We start from the raw sequence: 25054 nt of genomic DNA, 5'->3' as shown, positions 1-25054 counted from the left end.
CTGACAAAGAAAATGGGTCAGTATAAAGAAAGGGGCTTAATTTATTTTCCTTATCCAACTTAATAAGGAAATAAATAAAAAATAAAAAGCTCAAATCCCGCAAAAGACACCCTACATATAGGTTACCATATGTTTTTACCAGTAGTTTTGGCAACAGTACATAAAATAACATTCTTTCGGAGGAAATGCTCTCATTTACTATAAAATAATAATGCTATAATTAGCAGCATTCAAAAGCTAGCCACGCAGATTAGAAAAACATATTATTATATACACAAGTTCCTTTTATATACTTTCCCAGGAACTTAAGTGCTGGCTTCGAGTCACATATAAGAATTACCAAAAATAAGTTCCACATGCCTTAACTGAGCTTGTTGCTTTTCTTGCCAAATTCAGTCCAGGCTATAAACTTAAAAGGCCAAGTCCACAGATGTCAACCAACCTTCACACAATGGAATTATACACGCCTAAACAGCTCTACATGTGAGGTCTGTGAACTCGCAGGGTTTATAGTATTTAATTCAGCTGCAGCAATAGCAATGGTTACAGGTGTTTGTTGAGAATGAATGTCTTGTTTTTCTATATATATTTAATTTGGTTTTTCAGATATGTTTTTGATTTGCAGGATTTCATTTTCCCCCTAATAAATGTCAATGGTCTGAAAGCAGTCTCATTTTTCATTGAGACACTTTACATTTAAGGGCAGATCATGTATGAATAACATTTAAAAGATTTTGAAGGTCATTTTTTAGTGGTTCAGTAGTTTTTAGTATCATTCAATACAATTAAAGTTGGTTAGACAGCCCTGCAATATCACCCTGCAACTCCACAGCTGGCAACCCACCGAAGCTCAGCAGGTGTGAACCTGGCCAGTACCTGGATGGGAAACCTCCCAGGAAAGCTAAGGTTGCTGCTGGAGGAGTTTGAGGGACCAGTTGGGAGTGCTCACCCTGCAGTCTGTATGAATCCTAATGCCCCAGTATAGAGATAGAGATACTACAGTATACTGTCAAAAAGGTGCCATCCCTTCAGATGAAATGTAAAACCGAGGTCCTGACTCTCCATGGTCATTAAGAAAGAGTAGGGATGTCATCCCGCTGTCATGGCCAAATTGAACTGGCTTCTCTCTGTTCTCCTTCCCACTGACAGCTGGTGTGTGGTGAGCATACTGGAGTACTTTGGCTGCCGTTACATCATCCAAGTGGGGCTGCACATTGCTGGTGGTGGAGGGGATCCCCATTACCTCTAAAGCGCTCCGAGTGGAATGTCCAGAAAAGCACTATTTAACTGTAAGGATATTATTATTGGCTAATTCAATGCCAGTAATTGGCAGATGTGTGAGAAATGTGATATTAAAAATAAATTTGTCCCCAATCTCCCTATTTTCCCAACTTCAGTGTCAGTCCATGCTTGGTGGTTTATAGAAGAAGGGCTGCAGTTATTTAATGTGCCACAATTCTGTATTTTATTAATAATAATGTCAGATTACAAACCACTTCTTAAGTGCTCATTCAATTTTTCAGCCACATCAAGATCAAATTCTCTCTGGTAATTTCCAGCTTAAGGAATTTATATTACAGAGAAAGGGGTGTTACCCAAATTTCGACAAGCTAACACCAAATTAAATCCTTTCACTCCACAGTCTGTGGTCATTGAACCATCTTTACTAGACATGGAAATAAGTTCCCTAACTACTGGTTCTGCAATGTTTTTTGCAATATACCTAAAATAATATTTCAGTAGTTTGGTCAAACTCAAATTAATGTGTATTTAAAGTGTATTTCGCAAAATTCACCTGGCTGAGGAAACAGCAACCTGACCAAAGTTATGAGGCTGACAGCCTCATACACACTTTGCAAAGCATGAGCCAGGGAGCTGTTTCAAGAGTGAAGATAAGGTGGTGGGAGGGATATGAGAAAGATGTGCAAAAGGGTTCTCAGAAAGAGAGATTAATGTGTAAGAGGGTGGAAGTGGAAGAGTCTGACGCCTTTTTAAACTTCTGTGTAAAAACTAATGTGAGGTTAAAAAGGTACTGTAAGGCAGGGTCACACATTAGTGCCAAAAGTACCCATCGTCCACTGACATATCAGATAAGGGAATGGTTTTGTTTAGTGTGAAGCACAAAATGCGGCAGCTTCACTAAAGCTTTATAAATATACAAGTGAGGCTGTCCTTTGAAGAGACATTTGTTCACTGCACAACAGAAGAAGGAGGCAATTCTGGCAAGTACAAAGCTAAGGGGTGGTAAAAGTGTGGCTTTTTAGAAGCAGCTCTGACACTTGAAGTTTTTTTTTTTAAACCTTGACATAAAAAGAGCTGAGGGATGTAGGGATGTTTTTAATTGAAGCATTTATCATCCTTAAGGGGTTTGACAATGTCACCAGCAACTGTTTGGAATTAGCCAAAAACAACCAGTTAAAAAGTCAGGCTGCAGCTTCTTTGTAGAGATTTTTCCCCAGTGTCTCATTAACACAGTTCTTCTAATCCCAGGAACAATCATTTCCTTTCTTTACCTTTGTCAGCTGCTGATATTGAATGTCACAGGTCAGGCCTAGTAGTAAAATTGGTAGTGAAAAGTACACATTGGAATGATGTAACATCTAGGACTAGGGTTAGTTACTGTTTCTCACTTCCACTTTCATTTGAAACCAATTCCATATTCCAGTTCCAATTTCCATTCCTCTTTTGATAAACTGATGAAAAGGGAACAGGAATTGTTTCTGGGAATTTAATTTAAAAAGGAAATGGGATTAGAGCATGAAAGAAGTAATATAACCTAACAGTGGTCACATCTGTCCACATGAAAGTGATAACAGGATTACGCAAAACTCATGGAAATATATACCGAGAGGAATTAAAAATGCAACAATGTGTTTTCAGTAGCATTTATTGCATGTAATGTTTTTAAGCATATTTAATCAGTTTACAATCATAGTAAAAAATAATCACTTATTTTGATAGCTCAAACAGATTAAAATTTCTTTAAATAAATGATCATCACCAAAAGAAACCACATTAATGATATGTATTCAAATGTTTATTTTTCACAAGAACATACAAGGAATTGCATTAATGCATCCACAAATCATTTCATTTTAATATTTTTTTAATGTCATTTCATTTTAAACCATTTGTCAACCTTGCTGTTATAGTTTCAGAATGGGTGTGTCCATGTCTTGCAGTACTTAATGGGTTGCACTGGTTGGTGCCTCACTGACCAAATCAAATATGAAGTCTGACCTAAGCATTTAAGATTGGCATTGAAGGCCTCTGTCTCAAACTGTGCTTGGGTTTAGATTTGCATTCAAAGCACAATTCTAAATCAATTATTTTCTAAAAATGTCCAAAGAAACTCTTGTAACTCTCTTGCTCGTAGATGCCCTTGGACTTCACACTGTACCATCAACTGATAACCATAGCAACGACACAACCTTAGATTGAAGTTAGACTGTTTATCTGTTTCCACATGTATTTCTCAATCAAAGCTAGCCTCAACCTTGTAAACATCCGCTTTCAAAGGAGAAAACTGATAGAATAAAATTGCACATGCTTCACATTAAACTTTATTTACTGATATACAATATGAACATACAGTATATAAATTATTTTGTATGGTTTCTTTTTTATTTCACATAGTTTCTGCTTGCTGTTTTGTTTTTGCAGCACATTAATAGAACACGTTCATTCTTTACTTTTGTAAAACATTACTACTCTGGAAAATAATTAGTTTTTCTACTATTTTCAATTATACAGGCTGCACTGTTATGTGTCTTTGCAATGGAAAGAGTCTGGTTAACAAACTACAGGTGAAGATGAATGAGGTCTTTAAAGGGTTCCATAGCTGGACAGGGTGTGTAATTCTGAGTATTATGGAGAACAACAACTTGATATATACTCCTCTTAGGAAGCTATTAAGTGCAGAAATCAGGCAAAGGAAAACACATTTTAAAGACTCCAACTTCAAACGCATTCCCTTAAGTACGAGAACACTGCCACTGCTGTGACCAGAGGCTCTTGGATGTCATCAAAATGTTTCTGCACAAAACATTTTTAAATCATGATGAATCCTTGCCGTTTTCCCTGCTAAAGAAGCAGTCAACAAAGGAATTTACAAAGCAACTCTCGGGATAGAGGTATTTAATAAGTCTCTCCTAAAATAACACTCTTGGGCTCCTGGCAAGACAACTGCAATGCACACCCGAGCTGGAATGGGATTCAATATCTGGCAGGCAGCCAAGGAACATACAATAAAACTCTTCATGCCTGACAAATCCCGCAGATTTTCTCTTACTAGCGTGGCAAAGGCATTTTTTAATAGGCTGGTAGGCCCCTACCTTAAATACGTTAGTTAATAATCTTCCAAATAAGCTTGGGGTTTTTAATTTGAGACACATGGATTCCTGTTCAGGAGCAAAATGTAAACGTCACTGATCAATTCATTCACTTAACAATTTTTTTGTTTTCAATATGCACAATTGAATCCAGATGTCTGACAGGAGTTTCAGTTCCTATAGCTAACTGAGCTGTCAGGAGGTTCAGGTTCACACCGAACGGTGAGGTAGTTTACATCCTGAACAGACGGCGTTCTCAGCAAATTTCTCAATCATCAAAATGTCACTGGTCTCGATGTGCTGCACAGCAAGATGAAATTGAATTTCCTCTTGATCCAGACTGGAACCTCTGATGAGTGGTTAACTGGGTGTGTACCTGTCACAGGCATATGTCATTATAGTCCCTACCACGTCGCAAAAAGGACATGAAAATCCATATTATCTGTTATAATACTAATAATGTTTTGTCACCTATTTGTACTGGGAAAATGGGAGTCTTTTCATCTTTAACTGGATAACCGAGTTAGTCTGAGAGCTACTGAGCCAAAGGGTGTTTGAAGCCTATCATTTATGAAAATCAAATTAGGATCTTCTTTATATCCATGACATTTAACCTTGTTTCAAATGGAAATGAACTGTTAACACACTTACCACCACCTATACAATGGAACAACTATTGTATTTTCCTAAGGTTATTTTTTGATGAGACAGTTCTGAGCTCTTCCTATATTGAAATCTATCAAACCAGAAGGTTTCACTTGTAATAGTCTATTTTCTCCCCAGAAAAATGATTTTTTACAATTGCTTTTTGATAATGAAAAGGAAAGAGAACTAAGGTAACATAAAAGATTAGAAGTGTGCTGAAGCCTAGCCAACGTAAATGATGATGTCTGGAAAAAAGGTTTTTTTTTTCCATTGAATTAATCTTTTTTACAAGATTTCCATTTTTTATGCGGTGAATCTTTTTTTTTGTCACCTGTCTGGATTACATCAAGTAGTGATTAAAATCTCTAAGGCTAACTATGCTTTACTAAAGAAGAAATCAACCTAATGAAGCACAGATTTCATAACTGTATCTCTATAGTTTATCTCTTGCATAGAAGATTTTTTAATCAATTACCACTGTTTTTGTGAACAAATTTTCAGTGTCTAAAATAAAATGAGTATGGCAAAGAAATTATGCACTGTGATGTACGAGGCTCATCTTTGGTAATGCTGAAAATATGTGACAATCTGAATTAAATAACTTCTCCTCCCATAACATGCAGGCCACATATCGATCATCACTGAAATGCATTTAATGTGTATGCTATTATTTATCAAGCTAATGGATATGATAAGCCAGATTTAAATCCTGGTCACATTCTGAACCAATAAAATGGAATAATTTGTTTAGTTGGTATAGGCTTAACTGTTTACCCTGCACATCTGTAAACTATTACAATGCAACTACATGAATGCAAATCACCAATAATACATAATATTAACACAAAACTTCATGTTAACCATATATTGCTGATATCAGAAATTAGAAACAAAATATACTGAAAACAACATGCAAATTCCAATGAAGAACAAGAGAGGTATTCTCATTGGTCAGACCTCAAGTTATTAACATGTTTCTTTGTTTTAAATAATATTATATACTTTAAGAGGCTTAAGAGAACATACAAAGAGCAAAGTGAGAACGTTGTTTTAGTGAACTCTTTTTTGAAGGGTTGTAGCCACTGTTTAATTTATTCTTGAGCATGCACACCATGTAACACACATTTACAAATAGCAAATAAACTGTACTGAATTCAAAGAGATATGGAGAACCCATGCAGGAGCCTACAGTGGAACACAAAACCAAGGATCACAGTTACACATCTCAGAATGGATACCTGTTGAAATCAATTCCCTCGTGAATTTCTTGATTAATTCTATTCCCAAGAATCTGATAAAAAGTCTGCACACAAACCTTCAGAGAATTCCCGCAGGGCCCAGAGCAAAACAGGAAGAAGCAGTATTAGCATTCAGTTATCTTGGATGCGATTAGAACTGAAGAGCATAAAAAAGGTTACGAATAAGAGGAAGCCATTTGGCCTGTCTAGCCTCTATGTTAGTAGTAACTTAAGTTAAGTAGTTAGTAACTAATTGATCCAAGGATCTCTTCCATCCTTTTCTTGGAAGAAGCAAGGATATTGGTTTGAGCAACATGACTAGGCAAATTGTTCCATACTCTTACAACCCTTTGGGTAAAGTGCCTTCTGTTTTTGGTTTTAAATCCACTTTCACGTTGTTTCCACTTGCGTCCTCTGGTTAATGGTTCAGTGTTCATTCTGGGTTGATTTTTTTTTCTGGTTCTAATTTTTTTCTTGCTGCATCTACAGTGTTGGCTAATTCTCCTAATTTGGTATGGTCTGCAAACATGACTAGTTTGCCAACTATATCACAATCTAGATCTTGATAAGAAAAGCATGCAACCTAGTCAAGCTGCTTGTGGTACTGCACCAATTACTGTGCATCACCCCAGTCTGAGTATTCAATACTCCAAATGTGTATTTGAGCAACTGGCCACATTGGGCAAACTTCAGACAACAGCATAAAGCAGCATACGATACATAAAATTATTCCAGAGGGATGAAACCTATTTGTCCATAAGCAACTAAGTATTCAGCTGTATATATAAAAATGCAAAGCTCAGCAGCAAGGGTCAACCCAATTAGTTTATCATGATGATAAATTCATTTGTTGTCGGTCCATGAAAATTCTAATTTCTCTTGGAGAAAATGCCTCTCTCTAGTGGCATTCTGGCTTAATTAAGACAACAGCCATACCAACTGAGGTAACAGTAAACTTTTTGCTTCCACAGTTAATAGTGCAGTAAACCTCCTCTCAAAAATGAGGAATTACAGTATTTTCTCCCAACATGGAGAAAGGTAATTAACAATAGGGGAATGTGGCCACACAAAGTCCCCCGTTACCACTATAAAAACCGACTTTTTACGCAATATTTTACCAAGAGGTTTTTAACAATTCAATAATAAAAACAAATTTAAAAAAGCATGTATATCTGATAACAATGTTGCATAATAACACGAAATCAAGCACACCCAGTTTGTCATTCACCTTACTAAATACTGTCACGAGAAAACAAATTCAGTGCAACCACGGGAATGTCAACGGGTGCAAAAGTTGCTTGCGAGTGCGGACTGGGCACTCATGGACGCCGAGGCCCTGACGCTAGCATGTACAGTATTTTCTCTGCACTCTTTGGAATTGTTCGCCTGGTAGACTCAAAAACCCCATTATCCTGACCGCGTGAAGTTGGCAATATCAAAATCCCAAGGTCACCGCTTTCCGCTGTTTTCGCTTTCAGTATCACCGCTGGTTGATAACGTGCCTTCGGTAGACACAATGAGGGGATAACACACTACAAATTGTAACAAAGACACCAGAGTACTGTGCGGTACTTGGCCTGTCGAATCCCCGTGAATCGCAAGAGTAGCGAGAGCGTGGACTGGGAAGGTAGACGCTGGCAGCAACATGAAACTGCCCGGGAACGCTGCGGGAAAGCCCAGACATGAGAAAAACGCTACTGTAGATCTTGACCGCGGGCATGCAGCCTGGCGGAATCCATTTCATTGATCAACCTGCTTTATAGAGCTCGGGATATTTTTGGCCACATTTATTTCAGCGCGTTATAGCGAAACCATGCCGGAGGCGGGCTTACTGTATTCACTTCTCAATCTTTTACTAATAATGGCACAAAATATTATCAAGACATCACAGTGTGAACCCTGTGTTTTTAAGTATCCTTCAGTACCTATTCTGCCTTATCTATTCGAGATTCTTCATTGTTATTATTTTGTCGGGAAAAACTAGAACCTTGTAGGTCTAGCTGCATGTTTAAATAACTACAAAATAAAAGAAAGCTGTGTGCCTTTCAAATTCCACATTACAGAGAGTGAGCTGACCCTTGTTATACAGTATCTGACCTACTTTCTGTTTTTTTTTCTTTATTCTGTTCTCTGCTTGCCCCATTAGCACTGACAGAATACTCCCCGCTACCAAAGCTTTTAAAAGCTGGCTCCTTCCTACGAAAGACAAGGGTGAAATGCCCATTCTTGGCACTGGAGCCGAGATGAAAGCTTGCTCTGTGCTCCAGTTTGACAAGTCAGCAATCTAATGCCAGACTGAAACCGAGTATTTAATAAATGGATGGCACTGGAAGAGAGTGGAATGTTTTTCTTGTTCAAAACCCTGTTTGTTTGCCGTTGTGCTCTTGATGGGGGGGGGGGGGGGGGGAGGGTACAGCAAGGGTGGGGAGGCATTATTTTAAAGCTTGCCACATGTTCTTGCTTGGAGGTCATGATGCCAAATTTAGCATTTCCGTGGAAACTGTGTTGCAGAATGAACTTTTACTTCATAATCCCCTCTAATGGTAAAAAGTGAAGAGAAAAAAAATCCCCCAGTTATGTTAGACTATACGTGCAGTTTGTCATTATTCCCTGCAAGAGTCCTGACCCTTACACCAGCATCTGTTTTCTGAAGTTCCCTTTCCCATAACATTCAGAATCCACAATTGCTGAGATGCAATCTTCTGTAATGGACTTTCTAAACTACGCACAGCAATTTCAAAGCCTGCAAATTCTGGTCAGTTTGCATTTTTCAAAATGACAACATTTTACATACGATCATACCAAAAAAGTGTGGAGACTCAAAACATTTAAAACGGATTTTTTCCTTTTCTAGGTATATGATTGACAGCAAATTAAATTAAAACAAAAGGCACCGTGAAATGAATCCTGGACTGCAAGCAAATTGTCTTCTTCCTTTTTAAAATCATATCTTCTTTTAAGTGCAGAACCCTTTGTATTTGAACAAACAAACCACAAAAAAAACTCAAAATACCAGATTGTGTGGAACAAAATGAAATCAAAATGCTTACCAGTCTCCTTCTTTCTTCTTCTACTGTATTTAAAAGCTGAGAAAATTCTTTGAAAGACTGAGCTGGAAGATAAAAATAGTAAGCTTTAATTAGGAGGTTTGCACTCACATAAGATCAGAGTGATATCTAGAGTAGTTAGTGTTCAGTGGGGCATGTTTTCTCAGTTCATAACATCACAGTTTTCTTAATACAGTTTTCTTTGTATTATTTCAGTAAAGGTCTTGTTGAGATAAAACAGATTGCTCGAATATTTATTTATAGAGATGGGAAGCATTGAGATTCAGTGGGAATGTATGAAAACTTTTAGCCAAAAGTCTATGAGAGGATGTCACCATCACGAGTGATGAAAAGGAAACCATCTTTAGGCACATTGGATTTGTTGATAGCAAGCAATGTGTTTATATACAATATACTGTACCACAAAAATGAAAGGAGATAAAAGCAGATTAGCCATCCAACTAGCTGGGATCAATTTCCTGCATCAAAGCCTGGTAATGCAAACTAGAAGGACAAAAACGATCTTTAGCCCAAACAAACTACTTGCTTTTCTGCTTTGGTGGTCCAGCTACCATTAACTGAAATGGCCTATGAGTCAGGGATGGAATGAGGGGGCAAGATAAAAAAAAAAAACGTAGGGAAAGTCATTTTGGAAAATAATATGATTTCTTCTCTTTGACAGAATGACAATGCGGACAATTGTTTCCTTAAAGGTGAAATTTTAGACAAGAGTTTCCTAAACTGTTGCCCCTGAAGTGAACAGGAATGTGTTATATTGTGACACTCCTAAGTTATAGAACAGACTTCCTAGCACACTGGACACATTATGAATTCCACTTACATTCATTGCTGCATTTAAAAAAAAAAACAAAATATGTCCGTATTGCTTTGAAAAGGTACCCGAGTCCATTTTCAATTAATAAACAAAATGATTTTTTTCTCCTTATATTTGTTATCACTAGTTTCTTCTATTAGATCACATTCTGAGTAACCCCACAATATCAGATATACTACTGTATAGTATTTAAAATGTTTTGTATACTGCAGTGGATAGGATTTTTGTCTTATGCTGATAAAATATAAAGCTTTGCTTGCTGTTTGAAAATGAAAACCTTTTCTATTGCTTAACAAAAAAGGTCACCTCTTGTTCCTTGCTTTGGTAGCTTATTCTTAAACATCAAGGCTAAACACCTGGATGACTTCTACTTTTTTTAGTTTCAGAAGCAGAAGTCAGCATTTTAAATTTGGCCATTTGTTTAGCAGTACTACTTATTTCTGTTCACGCAGTCAGACACCTAGAAAGCCAGAGTACTTTAAGTTAAAAGTTGCAATTGCTGATTTGAAATTATAAACATGAAACAAATGACCTATTGTTATAACAGCATTTTGTTTGTGCTAATGCTGTTTTTGTATTACCAGGAAGACGCCATTACTAGTATCCCTTTCCTGCTGCCAACTAGCTAAAACCTTCCTGCTCTGTGACATTGTAAGATGTGTCTGTACTATGCACCTCTTATGAGGAATGATCTCTGGCTTTGATGCCTCACTGTTTTGTTAAATGAGAGATCAGATAAGAACCTTCAAATGGCCAGCCTTTCAGTCCTTATGCAAAGCAGCCACTTATCAGACATACTCACAGGTCTTAATGCCAACTCAACAACATCATTACAGGCAATTACCCAGGCTGGCACCAGTGCCCACACAACATTTGAAAAACAACTTTTCATTATTTGTACTATGAAGTTGGAAGGAATGAGCAATGAATATGCAGGAGTGAACTTACAAGTCACTTGGCCTAAAACCAATTTGAGATCTCCCTTTTAAATTACAGAAAGGTCATGTGGAGGGGAAGGGCCAGAGATGGAATGGTTGCTGTGCCAAGATTAGACACTAAAGACAGGAAATGGTAGTCCAGCTGGATTACAGTACACATATAATTTACAGGCTAATGGGAAAAGTGAAGTGCAGTCCCTTGATGTGATTTGCACTCTCAGAACTTTAAAAGCTCACAAACTATGATATCGTTACCTATTGAGGTTTACAAAAATACTGAAATGACCAAAATAGACCGAGCAGGATAATCAACATGTAAAATAATCACAACCCATCAGACTGTAAAGATTATGCCAAGAATATACCCGAGCAGTTGGTATGATTAGAAGCACTCAGATGTTTGGTCTCTAGGTCTTGTTGAAAACAGTAATAAGTCAGGCACACTGGGTTAAACAAATATTTATTAATATTGACAATAATGCACAATAAACAACAACACAAAACATACGACATACCAGTTACTCTATTTATAAACAAGACATCTCAGATGCCTATGCCCTGGCCAACCAGAAAAACCCAAGACTGCTACCAATTATTCAAAAATCCAATATAACACCTACACAGGCCAACAAGAGAGTTAAACCTGTCTTCTAAAATAAACAGAATATGACCTACAGTTAAATCTCTCCCTCTATAAATATGGATGCTACAAAGTGAATGGGAAACCTATCTCCATATTCTAAAAGTGCATTCACTAACCAGGAGATGCCATTTTTGACCTAGGGATTCTCCATATAGGAAATAAGAATTTCCTAAAAGCAATAGTAGGGCACGCTCTCTTAACAAGGTTCAAATACTTAACTCGAACCCGGTCTTAAAAATGGATTGGAACAAAGACCGCTCATCTGCCGCAGGCTTTCTGCTCTCTCCTTGTGTCTTTCTATTTCTTCCAGTGTCCTTCCCTCTCTCTGAGTCTACCTGAATCATTTACCCTGAACTTAATTAACCAAGGCAAACCAGATGATTCATTTTAACAATGTGTCTCAGACCCTCTACAGCTCAGCAAATCCTTCTCTTCCCTTTTTTGTTAGAAGCTTCCCAGAACTGCAAATGTTGACTCCAGCCAGGTGTTTGACCATTGTCTTTAAATGCTGAGACACCTCAACAGCCCCTTTCCAAATGGTGTAACAATATATTGTATGAGAAAACGTTTGATGATGCTGCATCTACAGTACTGCCAATCTCTGTCATACTGGTTTAAAGCAAAGGCTAGTCAGAGGCCATTTCGTTTTTTAAAATCTGTGTGAATCCAGGAGGTTTTTCTCTCTTATTCCATATAAATGTTATTTACAGGCTATGTCCAGGGGATACAATCTATCTATCTATAACGGAAAAGCTGAGAGCTACTGTAGGCTTTTCACTGGCCAGACAAAATGAGTACTATAGCAGATGTTTATGTGAGCTCTTCCACATGGACAGCACGGTATAAAAAAACACTAAGAAATTTACATCTCTAAAAACAACTACCACACTGGAAAACAAAGGACTCTTCTAAACACAAGAAATAAACTTTGTTGTTTTCTTTTTATGATTAATGTTTTCTATTCCCATATCAATCTTGTTTTCAGATTGATTCCTAGACAGGTGGCGTACTTTCTGAATGTCACTGAGCGAAGTCCCAGGAAAATCAATAAAAGGTCAGGTGAACTTTTCTTGCAACACAGTGATGATAGTTGTGTTCTCATTGTACATCTGTAGCATCAAAGTAGATTGTTTCAATCGTACATCAAGGTCTTCTCAGGGTACAAGAAGAGTACAACCAGCTCACTTTGGAAATTTATTTTTATTGAGGAGCAGACTGGTCTTTGTAGACAATAACTGTTTTTTTTTAAAGTAATACTAACTTTTTCAAAATTGTGCAGTAAGAGTTGTGCTCTGATTTAAAATAGTTATCTATGTTGACTTAAGATGTCAAGAACCTTTGGGGTAGATAATTGTGAATAAAGGTCTAAGGATATTTTGGTTAAAAACTGTGAACTGTTCACTCATATATGTTCAATTTGTTGAGCAATGTATTTTGTATCACAATACTAAAATGTAACCATAAGGTTACAGTATATGGAGCAAGGAGCCTTTATGAAAGTAAGACATTTGTTTTTGCCTGTGGCTTCCTCAATGGCTTTCTTTGAACTCACAACATGACTGTGCTTTCACATTGCTTGACAAATCCATGTGTCCATCCATATTATAACTGATTTATCTAACACAGGGTTGTGGGGTTGCTGATGCCAATCCAGGCAAGCGATAGGTGTAAGGAGGTCCAATGAATAGGATGCCAGTCTGTCGCAGGGCACAACACAGATACAAACACACACACCAGGGCCAATTTTCCCAGAAGCCAATTAACCCACCTGTATGTCTCAGGTTTGTGGGAGGAAACCTAAACACCCAGAGGAAACCCATGCAAACATGGAGAGAACAAACAAACTCAGACAGCACCCCAGGAATTGAACCCACGGCCCCAGCACTGTGAAGCAGCAATTCTAATCACTATGCAGTTCTACTACCAAACTGTGTGAATTCAGAAATTAATCTCAGAGCATCAAAGATAAATCGTAGAACCTCTATTCTATCCACTGGAGTGATTTTAAACATGTATTTTTGATCTCTAGATAATAGGGCCTTTGAAATTTTAGCTCTCTTGCCAGAAAATTAATTTTCATCATTCTTGACAAGATGATTAGATCCCTTGCCGTGCATCGACAACACATGCTTAATTGTAAGAAGATATTTTCGAGATTTTCCACGCATTGACCACGTTAATGAACTTGGCGTTTAGTACCAGATGGCAAGCTGCTGTTTCCCTGCATATCCCATCCCAACATGGCTAGTACTGAAAATTATCTAACCAAATTCATCTGATGGCAGGTGGGCAGAAAAATGCAACAACTGTTAGGACTCAGATTAACAGCATTCTTGATTAAAGGCCAGAACAGAGATGGAACATTTCAAATTAAAATCTGTTTAATCATGATGTGGTACATTTCTATTTTTCATGCGCATAATTGCCCCTGCTTAACCCAAAATGTCACTCACCATCAGATTCACTCCTAAAAAAAAACCTCACAATATTTGGTCACTTAATGAAAACTGAGAATTTGTGCCAGCCCATAAAAAGACAACCATTGTCAAAATCATTCTTTGTAATTTTGGTGAGAAATCTTTGGATCCAGATGGTTTGTGACTCAGTTCACAGCTGTGTAGAGACTAGAGGTAGGAATGAGGATTATGAAAAGTGAAAGAATGGAAATTTATTAGAGTAGTTTCCGGAAAGGTCATTGATAAGACATCTTTTCACTCTGTTCACAGCTGTTTTATGATTCTTCAATGACTGGTGATCATTACTGTACCCAAAGAACTCTCCCAAAGTACACTTGGAGTGCTTTCATAGGTTATCATAGGAAATCCAAAAGATTAACATGCAGGCAAACAGACTCATGAAGTAGCATTCAGCAATTAACTATAAGAGATGCATCCTGACAGCTAAAGGAGAGACATTTTGTCAGACTGTGTTCTTTTCTCAGAATTCAATAACAAAAACAGTCTTTTTGTAAGTGTATATTTAATCCCCACCCAGTGGCAGGTGTGAGTAGCACTAACTGAGCTGAGGGCTTTTGTAGCATTCATCTGTTATAAGTCTGGGCAAGACAACTTTAAGAAGCCCAGTTACTGACTGAAGAATGCTTGCGAGGAAATAAGTATGAGGTGTTCAGCTGCAGTACGTTGACCAAATTAGCAGAAAATTAGGTTTCCCATTATAAGTGCTAGTTCTGCAGCAATAACATAAGAAAGGTTACAAAAGAGAGGAGGCCATTAAGTCTGATTGGTTGCTGTGATCTGAAGATTTCATCTAGCTACATCCTTAGAGAAGTTAGTTTTAGACTTAAAAATTTTAGTTAACACCTAGTCTGAATGTCAGTTTTATATGCACTTCACAACAGTTTCCACTTGCATCGTCCGGATTGGTGCTTCATTATTGCTTCGGAATAATCCAATTGTTTGCCAATGTCTTGACAGATTTTCAATACTTGTATCAAGTCGCCTTGTAATCTTCTCTGTTCAAGACAAAAAGGTTCAGTTCTTTCAGCTTGTCAGTGTTGGACCATCAGTGAACATGCAGCTAAAAATAATTACTGTATAATGCGCTGGATTGAAAACACTTACCAATATTAATCTCGTCATCTGTTTCAGCATCACCTATACATTCAAACTGGAAATCTTGAAGTGACTGAGAGAACTTCTGTACAGCTACAGAGAGATCTGCAAAACAACAAAAAAAAAACATCCGAACATTTTTAGCATAATGAAAATGTTATTTGTTGTATAAAATCTCAGTTGGACCCAATGTGACCCACATAGGGTGGGAGTGTTAAACTGGTGAGTTACAGATGTAGCTCGTTAGTGAATACAAGAATTTCCTTTAAATGAAGGATTCTGAGTGATTGTTGTGTTTAACGTGACAGTCACACTTGATGATAAAAGAGTTAATGAGAAACTTAAGGTGTAAATTTAAATATAAATGTTTGTTCCCAGTGAAATCATGTGTATATTGTATTTACTTCATTTTAAATATAAAATGGCTTAGCTATACGAGATGAAGTTTGAAGCTTAACCCTTGACATTGTTTATTGACACATTGGTATTTATCATACTTCATAAAACCTGTATTTAAAAAAAACAACTATAATAACAATTAGCACATGTGTATCATTAAAAGAGCACTAAACCGAACAACAGGATTTGTACTACTTAATTTGAGAAAATATTTGACACTTAATGCATAGTGTGCAAATCATTAAATAAAAAGTTAATTAAAAAAAAACATATCCAAAATGTAGATTCTTTCAATGTTTTTTTAACAATTCTGCAGCTATGGAGAATTTTTTTAAATTCTGGAATCACAAATTGTTTTACACCTGTTCGATAAAACAGGTGAGAAAGACATTCACCTTTTGACACGAAGCGTATGTGTACGCTCCGCAGCGTCTTTACAGAAGAGTCAATACAAACTGGGGGAGCACTGCATCACTGCAGGCCAGCAGGCACCCAGCAGGTGAAAGAAGTTGCTGTTACTGCCACAGACATTACCGTGACCAGCTGACACCCATCCAGTTCCACCGACAGTCTGCTAATCATGTGCTACTGCCTAAGGAATCAATATCACAGTTGGCTAGTGGCATGACCTAAGATCTGAGCGATAGACTTCAGTCCTAAGCAAGTGCGTCTACTGTGTGACCCACATGGGAAACTCAACAAAGGGTTTTCACCCATAAAACAAATAAAGAGGCTGTTCCCAAGAGGAGCTGATAAATCACTGTGAGCTGGGCCTTGAAGTGTGCTTAAACAATTTCTGACGTGGTAAGTACTGTCTAGACCTGACCTGAGAGACTTGTAGAAGAGTTAGGAACAGTGGAAAAGTTCAGAATGCAGCTCAAAGGTCTCTCCAAGATTTTAGAAGAGCATGACTTACAGTACAGTAGGAAATATTGTAAAATGTGACAAAACACAAAACATGTATTTTTAACTCAAACTAAGAAATGACAAACATCAAACAGTATATCATACAGATATACTGGATGATATAGAGTATATACAGTATAGTACTATAATTTAGGTTCATACAGCAATCCATGTTTTTCATAATAACCCATATTTATACATAATTGATCCTCGGAAATAAGATTATAAATTACTGTTTTCACTTAAGTTCCATGGGTCACTGCCATACTACACACAGACAAAATACAATTATAATAAAAGTCAAGCTGTATTTGGTGCTAAGCCACCCATGAAGCCATGTACGCCAGGCATTTTAGATTGTAATGACCTTATAAATTTGATTTGTTCTATTCTGTACATGTACTGAAATTTAAAATCATTCTTATTTTCAAACACTGAAGCTGAAAGGTGTTCAACACTGGTTAAAAATGACAGCATTTTTAAAAGGGGAACTGCAATGCTGTTTTTATATTTCGGGTTTAGAAAGAATCGGCACTGATGATCAAACCACAATGAAAGTAAAATGTACACAGTAATATGTAAACCCTCCAAATTACATAACAAAATAGACAAAATTTCCAGGTATGTGCAGTGCCATATTCTGTGATTCAGAACGAGGCAACTAAACGTCTGGTGAGGTGAAACAGCCCTATTGCATTGTAAGCAAGCAGGTTTGTGAATACATCTCTTTAATCCAGTAGAAATACTGCACTTGACTTCCAGATGGTTTTGCCGACAAATACAACTTACTTGTTAACTCTGCATGCAGATCATGTTGGAACATTTCTGCGGTGAAATGTCTGCTGCACAACCTGCACTTATTCGCTCCTACTTCTTATTACATTAATCGTTACAGTGACTAGTGAGCAGGAAGGGCCACTTCATGTTGCAATTTGCACGAACTCACAATGTATACAGTACTTTCAAAAAAGTTCACGATTTTATGCTTAATTTGGAATTGGTAAAATTTTGTGACCAATTAATTTATTTTGTTACTGAGGTTTAATAACCCGTCTGAGATATTAGGACTGCAGTTTCCCTTTAATTCGGCATTACTTTGCAGGATTTGTCTTGATATACTGTAGCTAGAAGCAGGCTTTGAAAAAAAGAGACATTTTAGATCATTGTATAATGTTTTTTTTTTCTACGATGTTTTGTACTTCTTGGCTATTGCAGCAATATCTAAATTGTGGCAGCACAGGGTTCATATACTGCTACAGCACATGCTGCTTATTTATAGAAGATACAGTTTTTTTCAGTGTCATAAGAAACATACTGCATTGGGAAGCAGTTTTGTGCAGGAATAAGTTAAGAGTGACAGCTCTATCTATTCTTGAGCTAGAATAATGATACAATACTCTGGATAAGAACACAATCTGAACTCATCCTTTTGACTTCTGCCTTCATTATCAGAGATATTTAGGTGATGTGAAAACTGCTACACTTAACATTACCCAAAAATGTATAGTAAGAAAATTCATGATAAATCATTCAAGAAACTGCAGTCTCTTATGTAAAAAAGCACATTCATTATTACGAGTTGTATGATGAAAGCATGGACTTGCTTGTTAATGGTAGTGGAAGCAGAATAATGATGGCTGCAAGCTCCTAGTCATGATCTGACATGGAGGCAGGTGGTACAACAGGGCTGTCAAGTACTTGAGCTGAGATGCAGTAGAAGTGTATTTCATTTGCTCTTACTGCAAAAGAGCACCCTTTCTAGGATCCACTCCACTCACCTGTTTTGAGAAAGGGGCTAGAAAAGATACCCTAAAAATAGTCTGTCTCATCACTCTTAACAGGATAGCAGCACCTGGAGGTACAATATGTAGTTGAAATACACAGTGGAGAGTTTTCTCCAGAGACAGCATCTGCTCAGCCTGCCAGAGAGCATACTGTTCCTATATTGGTCACCTCCGGATTCATGGAAGAATCAATAAAACTGCAGCTTTCCTATATTATTACTTATTAGAGATAGAACTAAAACAGAAGTGTTTTAAATCTGGAATAAAAGGAAAGTCCTGAGTGAAAGTTTCTTCTCTTTGCTGAAGTTTTCACTTCTCTATTGCCTTAAAAGAAAACACACTGACCTTTACTTTGGAACATTTTTTTCTAAAATTATTGAAATGCCAAAATAACTAGATTTTAAATATTTGCAGATTGTCCTAGTTAAATATTAGCAGATTGTCCTAGTTAATATAATCAGTTTCTGCAAAGAGCTGTACAGAGAGATTTAGGCTAGACAGTAGGAAGTACATATGACTCTGGGAAAATAATTTAGCTTTCTATAGCCTAAGGAGCAAACTTATATAGTTTTTTCTAATCTTTAATAATATCTTGGTCTTAGAAAGGGCAGATTTAAAAATATCTTAGCATACAGTGCTCTGGGAATATATCCATTTGTATGAATGTTTAGTTTAATGCTAACCATTTATCTAACATAATACTATTTAAGAGTAAAGTGCCAAAGAATGAAGAAAACAGGAGGCTAAATGCACTATAAAGCGTCATTTTAGCACAACACTCTGTAGTGCTCTTACAGGAAAAGAATAATATACCACAACTTTGGTTTTTACTAAAGATAATTATGTTTTATTTTTGCTTTAGTTATAAAATACATCATTGGAAAATTACTACTCATTAAGACTTATTTAAATCTACACAGTGAACTTACTGTATAGAAGGAAAAGAGAGTCAGCAAGTAATGTTAGTTTTTTAATTTAAAGATAAGGTCAGAATTTCTGTGAAAGCATAAAAAAGAATATTCTGATTTCTGATTTTAAGTTGTATTACTGTATTTAACTTTGCCTGGATTGTTTTAAAAAAATTCATTTGATTTTCATCTTCTATCACATCAAGGGCCAATTAAATGACGAATTCTAGCTGAATGCTGTTCATCAAGCCTTTAAAATTATAGATTAGAAAACAATACACACTTTACTTTGGATATCCACTTCCACTGAAAAATTTAAGGTCTAACTACAAAAACATTTTCATCCACTTTGCCTGCTTTAGTATCACTGGATTAAAACGTTTTTCTATTATCATTTGCCCTCTCTACCTGTGCTAAAAATGTAGAACAATGCTGATTGCCGGCAGCAGATACATCAGAAAAGAGCAACTTCTATCTCTCAAAGGTTGCGACTGCTTTTTTGACCAATATAAGGATATTGTAAGAGTTGAAAAGTTTTTATTGTGATGATTAACTCATTTTTTAATTTGATTTCCATTAATTTGAATCTTTGTAACAACCATTTTTAGGTAGGAGCTCTTTCCTTTGAAAGAGAACCATTTTTTAAAATCCTCAGTGTTTGTGACATTTCTTGACTTAAAAAACATCTGTGTTCAAAGAATATACAGTAGATATAGAAATCTAGAAATACATCTGTTTCATAGATATTTTTCAAAAGTTCCACAACACAGTCATATTTTCACTTGTCTGTATCGGATAAATTTAAAAAAGGGTTCTGTTTTTCTTTATATCAGAATCCCACGCAATACGGTATTTGATGAAAGACTATAAATGATTTTCAAAGGTATTTTAGAATTTTATGAAAGTACAGCAAATATACAGTAAAGCGTTGACAAGGAATTAGTTGCAGCTGCATTGTTGGGATATGTGATTATCGAAAGAAAATACATATTTTATTTTGTAGTCTATGGTTGTTCTGACTAATTAAAAAGAAAGTAGCAGACATTTTAAATAGGATGATGTTTTTGAAGATTTCAGACTGAAATGTCTGATGATTTGCCAAGAAGCACCCTGAATGTTGGGTGATAATCAGGCAGTTTAGAAGAGTAAACACTTAAGTCTTCAAAGAAAACAAGAAATTACTTTTAAGGGGGGTTTTGATCAACATGATACTGCAAAAATGTTAATTAAGACAATTTCAATATAAATCTAAAAAGTGTGTGTGTGTGTTAAAACAAGCTTGGTACAAATGTAGAAAACTACACACAGTAAGATGCTTGCCATGAAAAAACTAACAATATTCTAAATATAAGAGCACTTAAACAGCACATGCCTTGGAGTCATGTCAACTCATTGAGAATTTGTTTTTTTGTAAATAAAAGGTTAGATCAAAAGTTGCCTGAAAGGCATGCGACATGATGATTACAAAACCTCTATGACAGCACTTTCTTCACCACAAGGGTGCTCTGTGCCCATGTGCCTTCAGGGTAATTGCAGTTTACAGCAAAATTTAGCACAGATGATCTCTATCTTAAAAGGGGACAAAAAACCAACCTTTCGGCCTCAGCATCTACATTTTCCAGAACATTCAGCAGCAGATTATATGTTGCCTTTCATGAAGTAATACTTAGCATTGGTATTAATGAGGAAAATATTATGTACACAATCAAAATACATAAATAGGAAGCCATCTGTTCAGTGTTGCAAGACGACTGATTACTGAAATAGACTTGAGCTTGGACTGAAACTGTTGCAAATATGGATGAACTTCCACCATCTGTAGACCTCTGTTTGGTTTTTGTCCCTGGATTAATGTGAGATAGAAAGCTTTTATCCTTTTTTCACAGGCGAGTTTGCTGCTGTCTGGCATTTAGCCTATGATGGTGTGTAAAACAGAAATAAATGTAGGTATGTTTTGGTTGTTAGCCACGTTGCAGTGTTGTCACTTTCATTTCTTGTCAGTTAATTCCAGATTTCTTTCATATTCAGAGCAGCAAGGCTTGTAATTATTTTACTCAATGTATTCCATCACTGGCTTTCAGTCCATACATCAATATGAAAAGTATGTTCCTAATTCTACATAGAAACTATATAGGTCAGCGCAATTGGTGATTAATAAACTACAGTAGATTAAAATGACACCCAAGATGCTATGGAGAGCCATAAAATTAGGTTTCACTGTTTGACCACGAGCTTGTAAAAAAACCAACATCTACTGTATGTTGAGCCCTGAACTGATAATTAGCTTCACTTTTCAACATATTCCCAATTATCCTGAGATAACTGAATTGAGAATTATTCTGCTGTGTGACCGAAAATTCTGCTGTTAAGTTTATTTTTGTTGAATGACTTATCATCTAATTTTAAAATGCTAATCACCGAATTTCTGTCCATTTATTGGAACCTGTTAATTACACGTTGCATCTATATAAATAAATGGATGTCTAGCTACAAACCCGGTGCTTTATGTAATTTGAGATTAATCAAAGGTAATGGGTTTCTGATTTTCTTCAACGATGGTGTTTAAAGGGATTTAAAAAAACACCTTGAGAAACTATAAGTCATATTCTTTTGCTTTCTGCATTAGTGAGAGTGAGTAACCTTCTGTGCTGGAGAAGCTTCGTGGAATGCTCAACTGAACATTTTTCCATAAAATTGAAAGATAAACACCATCTGAGGAATGGTGACCAATGATTTAAAAATGACAGTTTCAATTTAAGTGCCTATTTTGTTAAAGTTACTTTTAGTAAAGAAGAAAAGTATCTACAAATATTTGGCACTCAGCAATTACCGAGGGTCTAAGGCAGATGGTAGAGATTAAGTTTGCTGGGGGAAAAAAGAAACTGCTACTCTCAGGTTCTGAGGATGGGACTAATACTGTCTGTGGCTGATTTATAAGCCTCATTGTCTGCTTTGGAATAGAAGCTTTCCTGATGAAGGGAAAGAATAAAAGACTGGTGTGAAGAGCAGCAGTTACTTGGTTATGAACGTTTTAAGATCCTTGAGCAGTAGCTTTTGAAGTCCCTTTCAAAAATAATAATGATAGTATAGTGATTTATCAAACTGCACAACTGGTGAAGAGTGTGTTTAAAAAAATTAAGTTTGGCCTTAATTGCACCTCTATAACTGATAGGCACAAGAATCTAATAACATTTATTTTATAAAACATTATTTTTACATCAATATCCAATCACTCCTGCTACGTTAGGCATAAAAATCCTAAATGGCAGTAAATCACAAAACACATCAAAGATAGAATTTCACATAGAAAACTGATGCAAAACTAAGTCAATCTTAAGTACCAGGCAAGAGAATGAAGTGCCATGAATTGTCATTCGTGGTTCACTTAGGTTAATACACAGCAACACGCTGCTACTAAAAGCCATACCCATAGTGAAAAGCTGTTCTCACACTCTCCATTTCTCATCTATAATTAGCTTCATCTGTCAGTCATAGCACTCAATAAAGAAGCATAATACTATATTGCAACTTGTGCTTTTTATTACACACACAATGATTATGAAACAGAAGCCTACAGTGCATAGCGTCTACACCAGATTTTTCAAAATTGTTTCAGATTACACCTTTTTAGCAATCACAAGAAGCACAGAATGTTCTCGGCATCCATTATGGTTTTTTAAATTTGTAGGTACTCATTCACAAAATCACAAAGTCAGTTTTTCTGTCAGGACATGGAAAATACCATGCTGAAGAATTAATTCAAATATTTCCAAGAGAATAATTATGAAAGGTATTAAAAATAAAGACTTTCCTTGTATATAATTATTTTTAATTTTAAAATCTCTTTGAATCCAAGGTTTAAGTTATTATCTGCAGATAACTGTCACATAAATCTTAATCTTTGCCACTCTTTTTCCTAGGTATTGTAGATGCGATTATGACAAACATTCAGGCCTAAATAGGTATTTCTGATATTTAGGTGTGGTCTTACCTTTCAATTGAAAGAAAAGATGCACTATATTACACACATGTAAACCCTTTTTCTTTAGCACTGTGTTGAATTATATTTATAAGAAAAATAACTGGAAATAACATTAATGATAATGGATTATTCACAAATGTCATGTGTAATAAATTTACAGATAAAAGCACTATCTGTATTGTAGTCTACACCAACTCAAATATTTCACAGATATTCAGTTCATTACTTGTTAATTAAGAAATAATAATCGTGAAAAAGTTTCAACACACTTTTAATTAACATTAGCTATTGAGGGAAATGAAGAAATGTCTGGATACACTTATGTGAACTGATAAGGTAATTGCTTTGTTTCGTTGGAGCAGCAGCATGAAACATGACAACAAGGATGAAAAATAGATATTTTGCATTCATATATTGTGGCTAATGCTTCATATTATTCATAATTTATCATCCTCCATTGAAACATATTAATGCACAATCTCATAATGACTGTAATCAGGAAAAAATCTATATTTTAATAATACCAGACAGTGTGAAAAGGGGAACAGCTTAAAAGCAGTTCAGGATGTGAGACTCAAGGAGCAGCACTGATCACCACACACAGTCTTTCAAGCAGAGAACCACAAATGTCACAAGATGTTTAGTAAAACAGTGAAATCTACAGACCACATCACAGCAGACCTTTCATTAGTCACAGCAGGTAAACTATAAACAAAGCTTGAGGATTATAGAGAGAGTTCAGCCACACTAAGTTTGTTTCAGATGCAGTTAACTCTAATGGTCTCAGTGTATACATCGTAAGTAGATTTTGAAGGAGGAAATCCTCCATTTGCTCATGACTCTGCACAATGTATGAAAATCAATACCCTGACCAAGAGCCTCATATTTCCATTGCAGTGCCACTTTCAGTAGAGAGGAGGCTCCAAAGTTTGCCTTCCTTTTAAAGGTAAACTTCGTATGTCTCTGTTCCATGGACCAGAAAGAGTGGTCAAGGGAAGAAACTCGTAATGAAAGCTATTGCTTTGCTTATTTTGGATAAAATTAATTGTAAAAAGAAAGGAAAACATATTCCAAACCAAACCGGGGTTTTACAGTTAAAGCCAGAGATATTATTTGTATAAATTAATGAAGTAACATTTTTTCCTAACTGTCTAATGCTATTGAATGTAAAACGCACAAATGTTGATGCTGAAAACTGATACACATGTACAACTGTCTCATATTTAAATTTCATAGAAATAGCAATGCCTGCTGTTTATTTACATCATACTGACAGAATTTTAGAGTACTCTATTTGATGGCATTACAGGAAAAAAACACTATCACATATTGGCATGGCACTTTTGTCTTTGGTTGTAATTACATTCTGTGTGACCAGAACAGAAACAGAATGCAAATAAATGTTGCTGTGTATGGAAGGGGTTGTGTGAGAAATCATTTTCTGCCAGTGCTCCCTTTGCAAAACCCTTCTGGGTAAACAGCATATTTATCTCTAGGGATATATCATTCCAGAACATTCCATCAGCAGCATATTTATCTTCAAATTTTACAGCAATTTACTGGAAACTCAGTGATTGAATTTCCATAGATTTGACACTTTGAGCTCTAGATTTGACCAAAAAAATACTGTAAAAAGAAAAGTCAAAAAGAAGGGTGAAGAGGCTGAAATTCTCATCAGTTGTTCATATCTTTCTCTTATCAGTTCTGTTTTTCAAACGTTTATGTCAAATCACAACAAAAAGCTTATCACCTCACCGTGGGCTTGAGCACCACACTTTTGATTTAAACACTGATTTGCAATAATACATGCTGCAGCTTTCTTGTTT

The 25054-nt window shown here is 36.1% G+C and overlaps 1 protein-coding gene across 2 annotated transcripts in view; it reads right to left on the bottom strand.

The window, feature by feature from the left end:
• arhgap42a (Rho GTPase activating protein 42a) overlaps positions 1-25054 on the bottom strand; it is a 72567-nt gene that overhangs the window by 37213 nt on the left and 10300 nt on the right. For both annotated transcript variants that reach the window (XM_088921887.1, XM_088921888.1), the window contains exons 2-3: positions 15259-15354; positions 9265-9326 (exon numbers count right to left, since the gene is read on the bottom strand). In XM_088921887.1, the coding sequence (XP_088778013.1) occupies positions 9265-9326; positions 15259-15354 (158 nt within the window). The remainder of the gene's footprint in view (positions 1-9264; positions 9327-15258; positions 15355-25054) is intronic.

Source organism: Atractosteus spatula, chromosome 7, assembly GCF_055471065.1.
Source record: "Atractosteus spatula isolate fAtrSpa1 chromosome 7, fAtrSpa1.hap1, whole genome shotgun sequence".
Classification (NCBI taxonomy): domain Eukaryota; kingdom Metazoa; phylum Chordata; class Actinopteri; order Semionotiformes; family Lepisosteidae; genus Atractosteus; species Atractosteus spatula.
Note: the sequence above shows the minus strand (reverse complement) of the source record. Positions and strands in the feature narration are given on the sequence as shown.